Genomic DNA, 15,658 nt, shown 5'->3' on the forward strand with positions numbered 1-15,658 from the left:
ACCCACAAACTTTGGGGGAGCAGGAGGTTTACAGGGGAACCTGGGCCTCCCTGCTCTCTGACCTGCGGCCTCTGGGTGGTTCTCAGGGACCCAGGGACGGTGAACAGTCTCCTGCTCTGCTCCCTTTCCTCTTCCCCAGCACCCTGCAGCCTTCAGGAGGGTGCTTTCTGTCTCTGTTTGGCCCTGTTCCCTCAAGGATTGTGCTTTGGAAATGCAGAAACCGAGGACTCACTCCCAGCTTCTCTGCGAAGCTGCTGTCGGCCTTTCCCTGAAATGACAAATGCCTCCCTGATAGAACAGAGTACAGGAGATGGGACATCATCTAAGCCATGTTCGTGTTCAGACTGTTTAATCTGAGTCATGAGAAAACAGAAATCCAAATTATGTAACATTCTCTAAGATGCTTGGATACTTAAAAATGTCAATGTCATGGAAAAAAAAAGTGGGGAAACTTTCTGATTCAACGAGACTAAAGAGACATGATAACTGAAAGCAGCGAATGATCCTTCACTGGATCCTGGATGGATACAAAGGAAAAGCCATGGAGGACATTGCTGGGGCACTTGGAGTATGGCCCTGCTTTAGCTGGTATTAATGTCTGGGCACCAAGTGCCCTCCTGGGTAAGGGAGGTGCTCGAGGGTCACTCGTTTGTTAAATTAGAGAGTAAGGGTGGTATTGTGCTCACGTAGGAATGTCCTTATTCTTAGGTGTCGCCTGGTGTATTTGGGGTGAAGCAGTGTGGTATGTGCAGCTTATTGTTAAATGGCTCAAGGTGAGGGGATGTTTGTGTATATCCCTGAGAGGAACAATGCAAATATGGCAAAATCTCGACAGTGGGTGATTCTGGGTAAAGGACATTAAACTATTCTTTCAACTTGGGGAGGGTGGGCCTCTCCTCTGCTGCACCAGCAGGGCTGGGAGAGGGGGCCCAGGTACTCTGATACAGGGAGTGCAGGACCCTCCCTGAGACGCTGATCTAACCCTCAAGGCCCCTCCCCTGCTGCCGCGGAAACACTCAGGCTCTGAAGGGGTAAGGGACCACCCAGTCCCCCGAGGCCCGTCAGGAGCAGAGCTGGGTGCTCGCTGGTCAAGTCCAGCGTGACCGCCTCCTGTGTTCACTCACACCTCTGAGTATCTGGCTCAGTGCCCAGGCAACCTGAAACCCGTTCACTTACCTTCGAGTCACCCTCAGCCATGTCTCAGGGCAGGGGTAGGTCCAGGAAGGTGCCAGCCCCAGGAGTTAATCTGAGCCATCCATGGTCACTGGACGCTCAGCCACCACTACCAGGATCTAGACGTGAGGGCACAGCACTCCTAGCGCAGGGGGTCTGGCCCACAGGCTTCAGATGAGCTCACGAGCGGCCCCTCTGGGGAAGGCAGGGCAGCCCGAACAAAGTCCCTGGGAAGGTAGTTCCCCTGGGCTTGAGGTCACCAGCATCTCCGCTGCGTTGGGCCAAGGGAGGAGACCAGGTGCCTGCAGCTCGGCCGGGCCAAAGAACTTTCTCAAACACACGTTCTTACCACCAGACATGGGCACTACTGTTCCTCCTGCTCTCCCCTGCATCCCATCCCCGTCTCCCGAAGCTGGTTAATACCCACTGTCCTTCAGCCTTGACCCGGGTTTGGCGGAGCTGTCATGGGTTCTCACAGCCTCACTGTGCTGCATCTCCTTTCCTACCATCTGCTGTAGACTGGAACTCACCTATGGCATGTTCCGTGTCTCCCCCACCGGGGCGTGAGCTCTACGAGCAGGGTAGGTGCTCAGGAAGTGCATCCAATGCATGTAACTGTCAGGGTGCAGGCAGCTGCTGGGGTACCGAGTGCCCCGTCCTGCGTGAAGCGCACGCAGAGTCGGGGTCTACGGAGGGGGCGTGAGTTGTCAGCGTGGGCAGCCCATCTCAGCTCCCATATAGCAACGATAAAGCATTTATTTCTCTGGAGGAAGCTGGTCAGGCAGATGTTACACACTCATCTTTCAGAGAAGGGAACCGAGAGCTTAGTTTTCTTGCCGGGGATCACAGAGCTGGTGCATGAGAGAGCTGGTGTTACAGTTTGCACTCCAGTCAGCCTGTCTCCAAGGAGCTGCCGTTTGGAAGGGGTCTGGCTGTCTCCTGGGGCGTCCACTCCACCCGCCTCATCCCAGCCTGGCCCGTCCCGCTGCAATAACACCATGAGCCCGTGGTACACGTTACCTCATTTATTCTCACAACATGCCTGTGAGGTAGGGAGGGGCGGGGACTGTCCCCATTTTACAGAGGAGGAAGTTGAGGCACACAGAGGTCAAGTGACTTGCCCAAGGTCACAGACAGCGGCCAAGCTGGAATGGGCCCTAGAGCAGGCCCGCAGTTCACCCGGGGCCCCTGTGGCAGGTGCTGGACACGAGGACGTCTCCAGTGCCGCAGCCGTGGCCACAGGAGAGCAGCCCTCGTGCACGGAGCTTGCTGCGGGCCTGGCCTCGCCCTCTCCCTCCCTGCCCCCCACCTCACCCTGCAGGCCTGGGCCATTGCAGCTCAGGGCTCATGACACCCTGGGAGTGGGGCTGGGGGGCAGGGGAGAGAGAAGGATGACTGGGGTAAAAAAATAGAAAACTCAGAGGCCGGGCAGATGGGCCCATGGCCGGGGAGTGGGGGGCAGGTGAGAGACAAAAAAAGGGGGGGCTGCTTACACACAAGGTATATATTTTTACACACACTTGTACACACACCTAGATATAGTACATGTAAAAATATATGCTATTCACACACCCGCCTCCTGCCAGGTGCCCCCGAGAGCCAGCGGTGGCGCTGGTGGGCATGGGTGAGCAGAGGGGCGTTTGTTAAATATACACTCTAAGGTCTATGTGCATATGTACACATACGTACAGACACAGCCGCCCGCCCCTCGGGTACTGTACACAGGCTCGGCCAGGGACACATGACCCCTGGAAAATGGGGTCCCTCTCTTGAGTGGCCCCTGCAAGTCACTCTGAGTCATACATTTTGCTGAAGAAAGAAGGGGCTGGAGAGAAGAAAAAGGCGGGAGTCTGGAGTGTGGTTTTTATCTCATTCCCCCCCACCCCCCAAAGACTTCAGCCCTCCTCATGGTCTCAGAGAGGCGAGTCACCCGCCTGACGCTGCCTAGGGCTGGCAGGTCACAGTGGGAGGGCTGCTTCTGCTGAGAGGAACCTATATCTGCGTGTGTGCACGCGCGCGTGTGAGCACTTGGTGGGGGAGGGGAACGCGTGTCCATCTCTCTGTCCTCTGGGCTCACCCACAAAAAGGGCTGAGAACCAGAAAGCCGATAGTCAGGATGGTGACCCCTGTGTGAGCTCTTAAGGGAAAAGAGAAAAACATAAGAATGAAAACTCCAAGGTCAGAGCTGGGGTAGCCAGGAAAAGGAGGAAGGACATGGCAGGTGCCCAAGGCTGCCCTTGGGCTGTCGTCATCTTGTAAACAAGCTAGTTTAAGTTCTCATTAGATAGAGCAAGTAAAAAGACCGTAGTCTGGAGGCTGGGCCGGGGCGTTGCCGAAGTCCATCTATCTAGTCCACCACGGCCAGCAAGAGGAAAAAAAAGTTTTATAGTTTTGTGTTTTTGTTGATTTTTTTGTGTGAAGTCTTCATAACCTAAAGCTGGGAGGGACCCAAAAAAGCCAAATTGTGAGCCCTTGTATGCGTCAATTTGAAAGTTGGCTCAGGGTCTCTAGACAGAATAACCATACTAAAGGTTGAGAAAATTTTGTTCCTTTCGCATTTAGTTTGTAGGTTTCTTTTTTTAATGACTTAAAATTGTTTGCTTCCTGCTTCCTGCTCTCAGAGCCGGGTCTGGGCCTCAGGGACATAAATCTCGATGCTGTCCGCGCTCTCCGTGGCTGAGTTCTGCCGCACGGAAGCCGCCCGCTTGGCCGCCAGGAGTCTCTTGCGGGCCTCCTGACGCTGCTTGTCCCCAGCGTCAGAGGCCTTGTCGCGGCTCACTGCCGGCTTGGATTTGGCTGGCTTCTTTGGGACCGGAGGGGGTGGTTTCTTCTCTTCCTTTAGTGAGACAGTGAGGAGAGAAGAAAAATAAAATAAAGGTGCCACCTTTTGTGTGGCGCTACCACCCACCGTATGCTGGCAGCTGGAGCCTCCACCCCAGCTTCCCCGCATCGGGCACAAGCAACACACGTTTGGAATCAGGAAGCCACAAGAAGCGATGATGGTGGGAATAGCACAAGGCATAGGAGCAAAAAGCAAGCTTACAATCCTAGAATGTTCTAGTAGGAAGGGACAGACAAATCACCTCTTCCCACCCCTGCTTTGAACCCCTGAGAGCCTGAAATTCACGCAGGAATCATATGGCCACAGATGGGATTTAAGTTCAGGGCCTCCGACTCCCAGGTCACATTTCACATGCTATTCTAGGCGATCAGAACTCACAAGGGCCACAGTCCAGTAACCAATAACCAAAGGGGTCATTGGGTGCCACTGTTTTACAGATGGAAGCCTGAGCCTCAGGGAAGAGGCTGGCCCAGGAGGCAGAATCGGGTCCAGACCCCTGTACTCCTGGCAGCGTGGTCCTAGGAGAAGGACAATTTTTCTACCTCCAAGGTTCCAACAGCTGTGTCTACACTAGTGCTCTGGGCTGTGGGCATGTGTCTCCCACTTTCTGAACATGCAGGGCAGGAAGGCATGCTTCAGGGGGGCAGCCTCAACTACACAGAGCGAGTGGCATGCTGGACGAGCGCCGAGCATGGACCCCGCACACTGATGGACGTGAGCCCCCAGCTCAAAGACGACACACAGAGAAGGGAGCCAAGCAGCACTGACCGATGTGGCCAGCGTTATTGCCGACCAGGAATTTGTCCCTGGACTTCCCCTCCGCACTGCTCCATGCTCACCTTCCTCTTCTCGGGGGTCTCCACCAGCTGCCAGCTGTTGGCCTTGAGGTGGTAGAGTTCATCAAACTTCATGCTGATGTCCTCGATGGACAGCTGCAGCAGGTCCCAGAACCCTGCCAGGTCCTGGGCTGTTGGACGTGGGTTGGCATCAGGGTTCTGTGGGACAGATGGGGTTCAGTGGGGCAAGCAGGGCAGAGGCTTGTCCTGCACCCCATCCCAAGTACTGTCTCCCAGCTCTGCCAGCCCTGGTTGGGTTCTCTTGAGGCCTGGTCTTACTCTCCTGTTCCCTGGGTCGGGTCAGTATCTGTATGAGCGAATGAACCCTGTTCCTGATTACTGCTGGCCCTGATGGTGGAGAGCTTTGGGAGAGAGAGACAGTCCTATCATGAGAGTGGGTCCTGCACACACATGGGGACTGAGGCCTTCACCACCACTGTAGGGCTACAGTGAGGAAAGCCCTCATGGCCTCAGCGTATGCCAGGCAGGCAACTCGTCTCATTTTACAGGGAGGAGGCAGGATCACTCCCCGGTGGGTGTGATTACAGAATCCGTGTGGTTTCTAGCCCATCATTCTGTTCTCTGACAGCACATTCCTTATCAGGACTTCCCCAGTGAACGCCCAAACCCCTACCAGTCCTAGAGACAAACACTCGCCACTGTCCTCCACCCCTGGGAGTACACCACCCCTGCCAGATGGAAAGAGGCTTCTACAGGAAAAGCTGCTGCCTAGCGGCGAGGGTGAAGGAGAGGGAAACCCACCAAGCCTCATGGTGGTTATTTCTTTAGTTCTTACCTTGACTGTCTTCTTAGATAGAGAGTATGTTGTATATAAATAAATCAGTGCTAACTGATTTTTAACTTTCATGTGGCTGTTTTGACATAGAGTTCACTTTTCTATTTCAGAAGGTAGTAGAGATCTGAAAGGACCATTCCTGGCCCTTTTCCTGTGCTAGGCACTGACATGCACCACTGTCATCTTTCCAATTCCATGAGGAAGCAGCACCTTCTCCATGTTAGAGAGGAGGTCACAGAGGCTTAGAGGCTAATCCAGCTGGGGGCTCTGGCTAGAAGACCCACTGTGGAGGAAGAAGAATCACACTCACCAAGTTTTGCTCACAGAGGCCCCGGAACTGCTGGAATTTCTGTGACATCAGTAGCTGGGCACTGCCCACAGCACTGAGGACTTTCCCTAAGACTGAGAAAGAGAAGATGGAAAAAGACTGAGCAGTGCACAAGGTCTGCTGGGGTGGAAGGCAGGATCAGGGTCATGGCTTTCACCTCCCCTCCCTGCCTTAAGATGCCAATCATTATTTGGTGATGGCAGTCAGTCTTCATTTTATTTACACATTAACCCACTCTCATTGTGAAAAATGCAAAACACACATATAAAGTGAGCCCCATCCCCTAGTTGCTAAGGACATTTTATGGCAATAAATTTGAAAACTAAGTTTAAATGGAAAAAATTTTCAGGAAAACATAAATTACTATCATAGACTCAAGAAGAAATAGAGAATCTGATTAGGCCAATAACTGTTTTAAAAAACTGAAGCAGGAGTTAAAAATCTTCCCCAAAAGGAACCAGGCCTATGTAGTTTTACAGGTGAGGTTTTACAAAACCTTCCAGGAATAGATAATCCCTGTTTTATACATTCAAATTCTTCCTGAGAGTAAATAAACAGAAAATGACACAGCTAATTTCAGGAGGCCTGAGAGAACATAGGACATGCCAAGAATAGGGCACTTTCATTATGAACATAAAAGTCTTAAAGCAAAGAGAATCCAACAGAAGAGTTCACCATGAAGTGTTTAGCCCAAGAATACAAGGTTGAAATCTTTTAGTGTGATTTCCAGTTTTAAAGTGGTGGCAGGAAGATGGTACTACCTCCTAACCCCCTTAGAAATCACTGAAAAGCAAAACAGAGTAAACAAGAAATCAAAATGCAAACTGTCTCCTGACAGAACTCTGGAATGTAGTATAGGAAGGCTGCCACATGCAGTGATAGCCACACGAGGAGGATTCTTGGGGTCGAAAGGCTCAGATAAAGGTGGCAGTTCTGAGTTCTCAAAAGTAGCATAACTTGAGAGGAGAAGCCAATAATCTCTTATTTGAAATAAAAAGGGGGTGTGGACTGCAGCAGGAGCGTTCCTGAACCTGGTTCAGCACCAAAGGTGGGGGGCAGGGGGACAAGGACAACACTGTATGGTAACCGCCCTCTCGTTGCCTGGGGAGAAGACCAGGCTGAAGAACGCACCCTGCACCCATCACCATGCTTGAGGAATTCCTGCCAGCCTGGGACACAGTCCTGGCTCCTCTCCCACAGTGGTCTACTTACAGCAGCTCATGAAGGAAGAATTTCACCTCATTCAGAAATTAGTTATTAAAAAGGAACCAACACAGGAGCTAAACATGTTATAGGAGCAGTAAATGGCAGATGAACATTCACCAGAAAGCTGTTGCCAGAGAACAGATGAAAAGTGTGACATTTAGCCACAAATATTTAAACAGTAGTTCAAAGCAGAGATAAGGTGCTCTGAAAAGAGATGCAAGACAATGGAAGGGGATAAAACATGAGCTCTGGAACTAGTGCAAGAGAAAAATCAGGCATCACAGAAACAAGGGCCATGATGGACACAGCACAAAGAATAAACCCTGATGAAAACCAATAAGGGCAAGGAGGACAGGAGTGAAAAAGCTCCTCGCTCAAAACACTTACACTGCTAGATTAACAAGACAAGATGTCTTAAATGAATAGCTAAGCTGCTGGGGATAAAATGACCCCCCACCCCCAGAAGGTAGGGGGTATATGTGCCTGGCTTGGTCTAAAGTAGGATGGGAGGGCTTCCCTGGTGGCTCAGTGGTTAAGTATCCACCTGCCAATGCAGGGGACACGGGTTCGAGCCCTGGTCCGGGAAGATCCCACATGCCGCAGAGCAACTAGGCCCGTGCGCCACAACTACTGAGCCTGTGCTCTAGAGCCCGTGAGCCACAACTACTGAAGCCCGTGTGCCACAACTACTGGAACCTGCGCACCTAGAGGCTGTGCTCTGCAACAAGAGAAGCCACAGCAATGAGAAGCCTGCGCACGGCAATGAAGACTAGCCTCTGCTCGCTGCAATTAGAGAAAAGCCCGCACACAGCAACAAAGACCCAACGCAGCCAAAAATAAAATAATTAAAAAAAAAAAAAAAAAGATGGGAATAAAAGGAAAAGTTTCTCCTGAGAATTCCTAACCATAAGACTGCACTTAGGTACCTTATTTTTTAAGAAATAAAAGAAGCAACTAGATGTATTAAAAAGATGAGACTATTTTTAAAAAAGTGACGGAGAGACATGGAGGAGACAGGGAGACTTAAAATGCATCTAGCAGAGTTCTAAAAGGACAGAGAGAATGGAAAAAAAGAAATTTATTCAGAGAGATGATTTAGAATATGAATAAAGGAACCATCCCAAACTCATTTTATGAAGCTAGATAACCTTGATACTAAAACAGGACAAGGATGAGAAAGGAAAATTACCAGCCAAGTAATTCTGCCTTTGAAGAAAGGCAAAATTATTAAATCAGATATTAACAAAAGTACAACAATGTACTAAAATAACTCAGCTGGGTTTATTCTGGTAATACAAGACTGATTCAACATTAGAAAATTCTAATGACTTCTGATTCTGGCTATGAAAAACCAGTTACTATCAGACAAACTGAACCCTCCCACCAAGAAAAATTAAAAAAAAAAACTAAATAAAATACCAAAAACAACAAAAAAATCTCTTTCAAGGCATTAAAAAATTACCAAAGCAACCAGAATTTGAGAGGCTAAGATGTCAGTGAGAACGGAAACTATATTCAGCCAAGTCTGATATTCTGTACTGCCTTCTACCCCAAGGCATCTCCCAGTTTATAAGCAGCACAAGGCTGAGGTGCTAAGAAGCCAAGCAGAAAGTGGTGGTTCAGAGTCTGAGAAGCTAAGCAGAACTTGTGGCAGTTCCATGGGGAAAGGGAGACCAAAACTGGAATTCGGAGCTACCAGAGCAGACAGGACTTGGGGGAAAGTGCATCAAGCTGGGCAAAGCTTCCAGCAGTCTTAAGATGGGGGAGAAACAAAAATTGGAGCTCAGTGTCTGCCAAGGAGGAAGGGCTTGGAAATACACCAGGCTGTCACAAAACCCAGCTCTGAATCAGCTCAATCCCATATTAGATTAAGTTGGTCTGGCCCTACTCTAATTGTCTACAAGAAGCAAAAGTAAATTCGTTCTCAAAGAATAGAAAATCGTCTTGAAAAAAAAAAAGAAGAAAAGAAAATCATCCTGAGCTTTAAGTTATCTCTGTAGTTTTCGTATACAGTTTCTGGCATTGAATAAAAATTACCAAGCATGCCACGAGGTAGGACCAAATGACTGCACACCAAAAGAGAAAAATCAGCAAAAAGTAAAAGAACTATAGGGGATGTAGGTACTAGAGGTATTGGACCAGGGCTTTAAAATGACTGTGAGTATGTCCCAGAAAATATATGACATGATGAGGAATTTCAGCAAAGAACCAGAAATCTATCAAAAAGAATCAAATGGAAATTCTAGAACTAAAAAATAGGGTAACTGAAATTAAGACTGCAATAGATAGGTTTAATAGATTGGTTACAGCTGAACTATAAAATAATCCAGTAGAAAATATCCAGACTGAGGTCCAGAGGAAGAAAAAAAAAAGGGAAAATACAGAAGAGAGAATGAAGAAACATAAGATGTGGCAGTCTAAAATATGTGTAATTGGAGTCCACAAGTAGAGAAGAAATAACATGGAGCAGAAATTTGAGGAAATGATGGCCAAGACTTTTCTGAAACTGATGAGAGTTATTAAGGCCGCAGATTCAAGAAACCCTGTGAGCATCAAGCTGGAAAAATACAAAGAAAACCATACCTAGGTATCACGGTAAAATGGATAAAACTCAAACACAGGAGAAAAAGTCTTAAAAGCAGACAAAGGGGAGAAAACAAATTATTCTTCAAAGAAGCAGCAGGAAGACTGACAGTTGACTTTTCAATAGAAAGGCTGGAAACCAGGACATAAAGACATATTTATAAAGTGTTGAAAGAAGATCAATACGTACCTATAATTCTATACTTAGCAAAAATACTGTTCAGGGACTTCCCTGGCAGTCCAGTGGTTAAAGACTCCGCACTTCCACTGCAGGGGGCACACGGGTTTGATCCCTGGTCAGGGAACTAAGATCCCGCATGCCGTGTGGCGCAGCCAAAAGAATAAATAAAATAAATTAAAAAATAATAACAAACAGAAGCCTGCCTCCTGGAGGACAGTTTTAAAAAAATACTGTTCAAAAAAAGAGGGAAAAATACAGACATTTTGAGACAAATACTGCATTAAAATAAATACTAAAGGGAGTTCTTCAGGCAGAAGGAAAATGATCCTAACTAGAAGCAAAGAAATAAAGGAGTGAAGAGTACCAGGAAGAGTAAATATGTGGGTAAGTAAATACTGATTGTATAAAACAAAAAATAATGTCTTGTGGCATTTAGAACATATATATAGAACTGAAATACTTAACAGCAATAGTACACAGGTTAGGAGGGGGATAAAAGTGATCTAAGGTCCTTGCGTCATCTGTGAAGTGGTAAAGGTACTAATTTAGTCTTTACAAAGTCAGGGATGCAACTTCCCTATCGCAGTGGCAACGCCATCCTTTCCATCACTCAGACTCCAAACCATTTTGGACTCCTTTCACTCTTACTCCGTATCCAATCCATCAGGAAATCCTGCTCTGCCTTCCAAGTATACCCAGAATCTGACCCCTCCCTTAAATGCTCCATGGCCACCACCATCTCCTCTTCCCCAGATTATGTTACTTCCTCCTAACTCATTTCCCAGCTTCCACTTGTGCCCCTCCACCCACTCTCTTCTGAACAGAGAAACTAGATTAATCCTGTAAAAAAGAATGTCACATTGCACTCTCCAACACATTCTCTTTTGGGAGTCAAAGCCAAGCCTTTGACACCTCTGAGGCCCCACCACACGGACTCCACCCCCCACCTCTCTCTGCTTACTCCTGCAGCTACACTGGCTGCCTTCCCCAGCCCTAGAACACGTCAAGTGCTTGCCCACCACTGGAGTTCTCTGATCTCCAGAGCTCTAAGACTTCTTCTCTCTTCCTTCCTTCAGGTTTCTGCTCCAAGGTCACCTTATCTGGGAGGCCTTCGCTGACCACACTATGTGGGACAGCAACACTGCCCCCAGCCAGGCAGCACTCTTCATCCTGCTCTTACTGTGCTTTGTTTTCTCTGTTGCATGTCTAACCATCTTGCATATTATAAGTTTAGTTGGTTATTTTCTGTCTCTCCCCATGAGAATGTAAGCTCCACGAGGGCAGGGACCTTGTGTTGTTCTGCTACATCTCCAGAAGCTAGAATAGTGCCTGTATACAGTAGGAACTCAGTAAATACTCACTGAGTGAATGACGGTCAGGACCAAGGGAGGGATGCTGCTTTCTTCCCACTATCGCACAATGTCCTGACACTCTTGCAGTTAGACAAGATATGCATGAGACACAGTAAGATTAGAAAGAGAAACACAGGGCTTCCCTGGTGGCACAGTGGTTAAGAATCCACCTGCTAATGCAGGGGACATGGGTTCGAGCCCTGGTCCGGGAAGATCCCACATGCCGCGGAGCAACTAAGCCTGTGTGCCACAACTACTGAGCCTGTGCTCTAGAGCCCGCAAGCCACAAATGCTGAGCCCACACACCACAACTACTGAAGCCTGCGTGCCTAGAGCCTGAGCTCCGCAACAAGAGAGGCCACCGCAATGAGAAGCCCACGCACCGCAATGAAGGGTAGCCCCCGCTCGCCGCAACTAGACAAAGCCCGCGCACAGCAACAAAGACCCAATGCAGCCAAAAATAAATAAATAAATCTTAAAAAAAGACATAAAATTGCCACTAGAGCAAATAATATGATCATTTATGATGTGACTCTAAGAGGACTGAGAGTTGTACAAGGTTGCTGGACACAAGATCAATGTAGAAGTCTCAACATAACTAATTAGAGTATGCAAATATAAAAATTCATTTTACTATCAAAACAAAAACTAGAAAGTACCAAGGAATAAATCTAATAAAAATACATAAGGCCTTCCTAGATATATTAATCAAACGTGAATAGAAGGCTATAAAATGGAGATCTGAATAAATGGAGAGATAAACTTCATTCATAGCTAAGAAGACTCAATATTTCTCAGGTATCAGTTTTTCCCAAAGTAATCTATAAACTCTATTTCTAGTCAGCGACCCAGGAAAATTTTTCTGAGGAACTTGATATACTAATTCTAAAATTGGTATTGGAAGAATGAAGATATAAATAGACTTTTTCTTTCTGAACAAAAAGAATAAGGAAGGGGATTCACCCTATCAGGTGCCAAGGCATGTTAAAAAGCTATGGCAATTAAAAGTTGTATTAACACAGAAATAGACAAAAGGGCAGCAAAAGAGAATAGAACTGAGAAACACACCCCTGTGTGTGTAGCAATCTGGCAGTGGTTATGACTGACTGGCATCACTAATCAGTGAGGAAAGCAGAGACTTCAAAATGTCTCTCCAGTGAGCCCTGGTCCGGGAGGATCCCACATGCCGCGGAGCAACTAGGTCCGTGCGCCACAACTACTGATCCTGCGCTCTAGAGCCCGCGAGCTACTACTACTGAGCCTGCGTGCCACAACTACTGAAGCCCGCGTGTCTAGAGCCTGTGCTCAACAAAGAGAAGCCACCGCAATGAGACGCCCGCACACCACAATGAAGAATAGCCCCTGCTAGCTGTAACTAGAGAAAGCCCGTGTGCAGCAATGAAGACCCAATGCAGCAAAAAAAAAAAAAAAAAAAAAAAAAAGTCACCACTATGTACCCTTTAAAAAAAAAACAACTTAGGAAAGATCTCAAATCAACAACCTAACTTTATAACCTAAGAAACTAGAAAAAGAACAAACTATCCCAAAGCTAGCAGAAGGAAGGAAATAATAACGATTAGAACAGAGCTAAATGAAATAGAGAATAGGGAAACAACAGAGAAAAATCAAAAAACCAAAAGTTGGTTCTTCAAAAAGATCAACAAAACTGACAAAACTTTAACTAGATAGACCAAGAAAAAAAGAAAAGACTCAAATACTAAAATAAAAAATGCAAGTGGGGACATTACTACCAATTCTACAGAAATAAAAAAGTTTATAAGGGAGTACTAGAACAACTGTACACCAACAAATTGGATAACCTAGATGAAATGGACAAATTCATAGAAACACAAAACCTACCAAGACTAAATCATGAAAAGATAGAAAATCTGAATAGTTTTGAATCACTAATCAAAAATTTCCGAATAAAGAAAAGCTCTGGACCCAGTGGTTTCACTGCTGAATTCTACCAAACATTTAAAGATGACTAACACCACTCCTTCTCAAATTTTTCCAAAAAACTGAAGAGGAGGAAACACTTCCTAACTCATTCTATGAATCCAGCATTACCTTGATACCAAAGCCAGACAAAAACACTACAAGGAAACTAGAGACCATTATCCCTTATGTACACTGATGCAAAAATCCTCAACAAAATATTAGCAAACAGGATTCAGCAGTATATTAAAAGGATTATACATATGACCAAGTGGGATTTATTACAAGGATGGTTCAACATATGAAAGCTGATCAGTGTAATATGCCACATCAACAAAATGAAGGGGAAAAACCACACAATCATCTCAATTGACGCAGGAAAAGTCTGACAAAATTCAACACCCATTCATGAGAAAAACACTCAACAAACTAGGAAAAAAATGAAACTACCTCAACAAAATAAAAGCCATACGTGAAAAACCCACAGTGAACATCATACTCCAGGGTGTTTTCTCTAAGATCAAGGATGAGGCAAGGATGCCCACATTCATCACTTCACCTCAACATAGGACTGGAAGTTCTAGCCAGAGCAGTTAGTCAAGAAAAAGAAATAAAAGGCATCCAAATTGGAAAGGAAGAAGTAAAATTATCTCTGTTTGCAGATGATATGATCTTATACGTAGAAAACCCAAAAGATTCCACCAAAAAAGCCCCGATAGAACTAATAAATGAATTCAGCAAAGTAAGCAGAATACAAAGTCAACACACAAAAATCAGTTGCATTTCTAATACTAACAATAAACAACCTGAAAAGGAAATTACAAAAACGATTCCATTTACAATAGCATCAGAAAGAATAAAATATTTAGGAATTAACTAATTAAGGAGGTGACAGACTTAAACAATGAAAACTACAAGACACTGCTGTTTTGTAGTTATTAAGATGATATGATAAATGGAAACACGTCCCATGTTCATGAACTGTAAGACTTAACACTGTTAAAAAGTCAATACTACCCAAAGCAATCTTCAGATTCAATACAATTCCTATCAAAATTCCAATAATGTTTTTTGCAGAAATAGAAAAATCCATCTTAAAATTCATATGGAATCTCAGGGCATCCCAAACATTAAAAACAATCTTAAAAAAGAATAAAACAGGAGGATTCACACATCCTGATTTCAGAACTTACTACAAAGCCACAATAGTCAAATCAGTGTGGTACTGGCCTAAAGACAGACATAAAGATCAACGGAATAAAATAGCAGCCCTGAAATAAACCTTTGCAAACATGATCAAATAATTTTTGTCAAGGGTACCAAGCCCATTCAATGGGGAAAGAACGATATTTTCAACAAATGGTGTGGAGAAAACTGGATATCCACATGCAAAAAAGTGAAGTTAGATTGTGATACCATAACTCAAAATGGATCAAGAACCTAAATTTAAAACCTAAAACAACAAAATTCTTACAAGAAAATATAGGACAAAAGCTTCAGGGCATTGGATTTGGCAACGATTTCTTAGCTCTAACACCAAAGGTACAGGGAAACAACGAAAAAATAGAAAAACTGGACTTCATGAAAATTTAAAAATTTTGTTCATTAAAAGTCATTATCTACAGAGTAAAAGGGTAACTCACAGAATGGAAGAAAATATTTGCAAATCATATATCTGGATGAGGGATTAATATTCAGAATATATAGAGAACTCCTAAAACTTAAACAACAAAAAAAAACCCAACCTGATTCAAAAATGGGCAAATGACTTCAACACACATTTCTCCAAAAAAAAATCAAGTGGCCAACAAACATATGACAAGATGCTCAACATGACTAATTATTAGAGAAATGCAAATCAAAACTACAATGAGGTATCACCTCACACCGGTCAGAATGGCTATCATCAAAAAATCTACAAACAATAAACGCTGGAGAGGGTGTGGACAAAAGGCAACACTCCTACACTGTTGGTGGGAATGTAAATTTTTTCCTTAAAAAACTATAAATAGAGTTGCCCTTTGATTCAGCAATCCCACTCCTTGGGCATATATCTGGAGAAAACCATAATGCAGAAAGATACATGCACCCCAATGTTCATTACAGTGCTATTTACAATAGTCAAGACATGGAAACAACATAAGTGTCCATTGACAGAGGAGTAGATAAAGAAGATGTGGTACATATACACAATGGAATATTACTCAGCCATAAAAAAGAATGAAATAATGCCATTTGCAGCAACATGGATGGACCTAGAGATTGTCACACTGAGTGAAGTAAGTCAGACAAAGACAAATATCATACGGTATCACTTATATGTGGAATCTAAAAAAATGGTACAAATGAACTTATTTACGAAACAGAAATAGAGTCTCAGATGTAGAAAACAAACCTATGGTTACCAGGGGGGAAAGGGGGGA

At 45.3% G+C, this 15,658-nt stretch overlaps 1 protein-coding gene across 5 annotated transcripts in view; it reads right to left on the reverse strand.

Annotated features, from left to right (window-relative positions):
• Positions 1-2,183: 2,183 nt before the first annotated feature.
• DLGAP4 (DLG associated protein 4) overlaps positions 2,184-15,658 on the reverse strand; it is an 85,022-nt gene continuing 71,547 nt past the window's right edge. For all 5 annotated transcript variants that reach the window (XM_061207940.1, XM_061207938.1, XM_061207939.1 and 2 more), the window contains 3 exons: positions 5,958-6,049; positions 4,855-5,010; positions 2,184-4,009 (listed from right to left, as the gene is read on the reverse strand). In XM_061207940.1, coding sequence (XP_061063923.1) covers positions 3,791-4,009; positions 4,855-5,010; positions 5,958-6,049 — 467 coding nt within the window. In that variant the 3' untranslated portion in view covers positions 2,184-3,790. The remainder of the gene's footprint in view (positions 4,010-4,854; positions 5,011-5,957; positions 6,050-15,658) is intronic.

Source organism: Eubalaena glacialis, chromosome 13 (assembly GCF_028564815.1).
Source record: "Eubalaena glacialis isolate mEubGla1 chromosome 13, mEubGla1.1.hap2.+ XY, whole genome shotgun sequence".
Classification (NCBI taxonomy): domain Eukaryota; kingdom Metazoa; phylum Chordata; class Mammalia; order Artiodactyla; family Balaenidae; genus Eubalaena; species Eubalaena glacialis.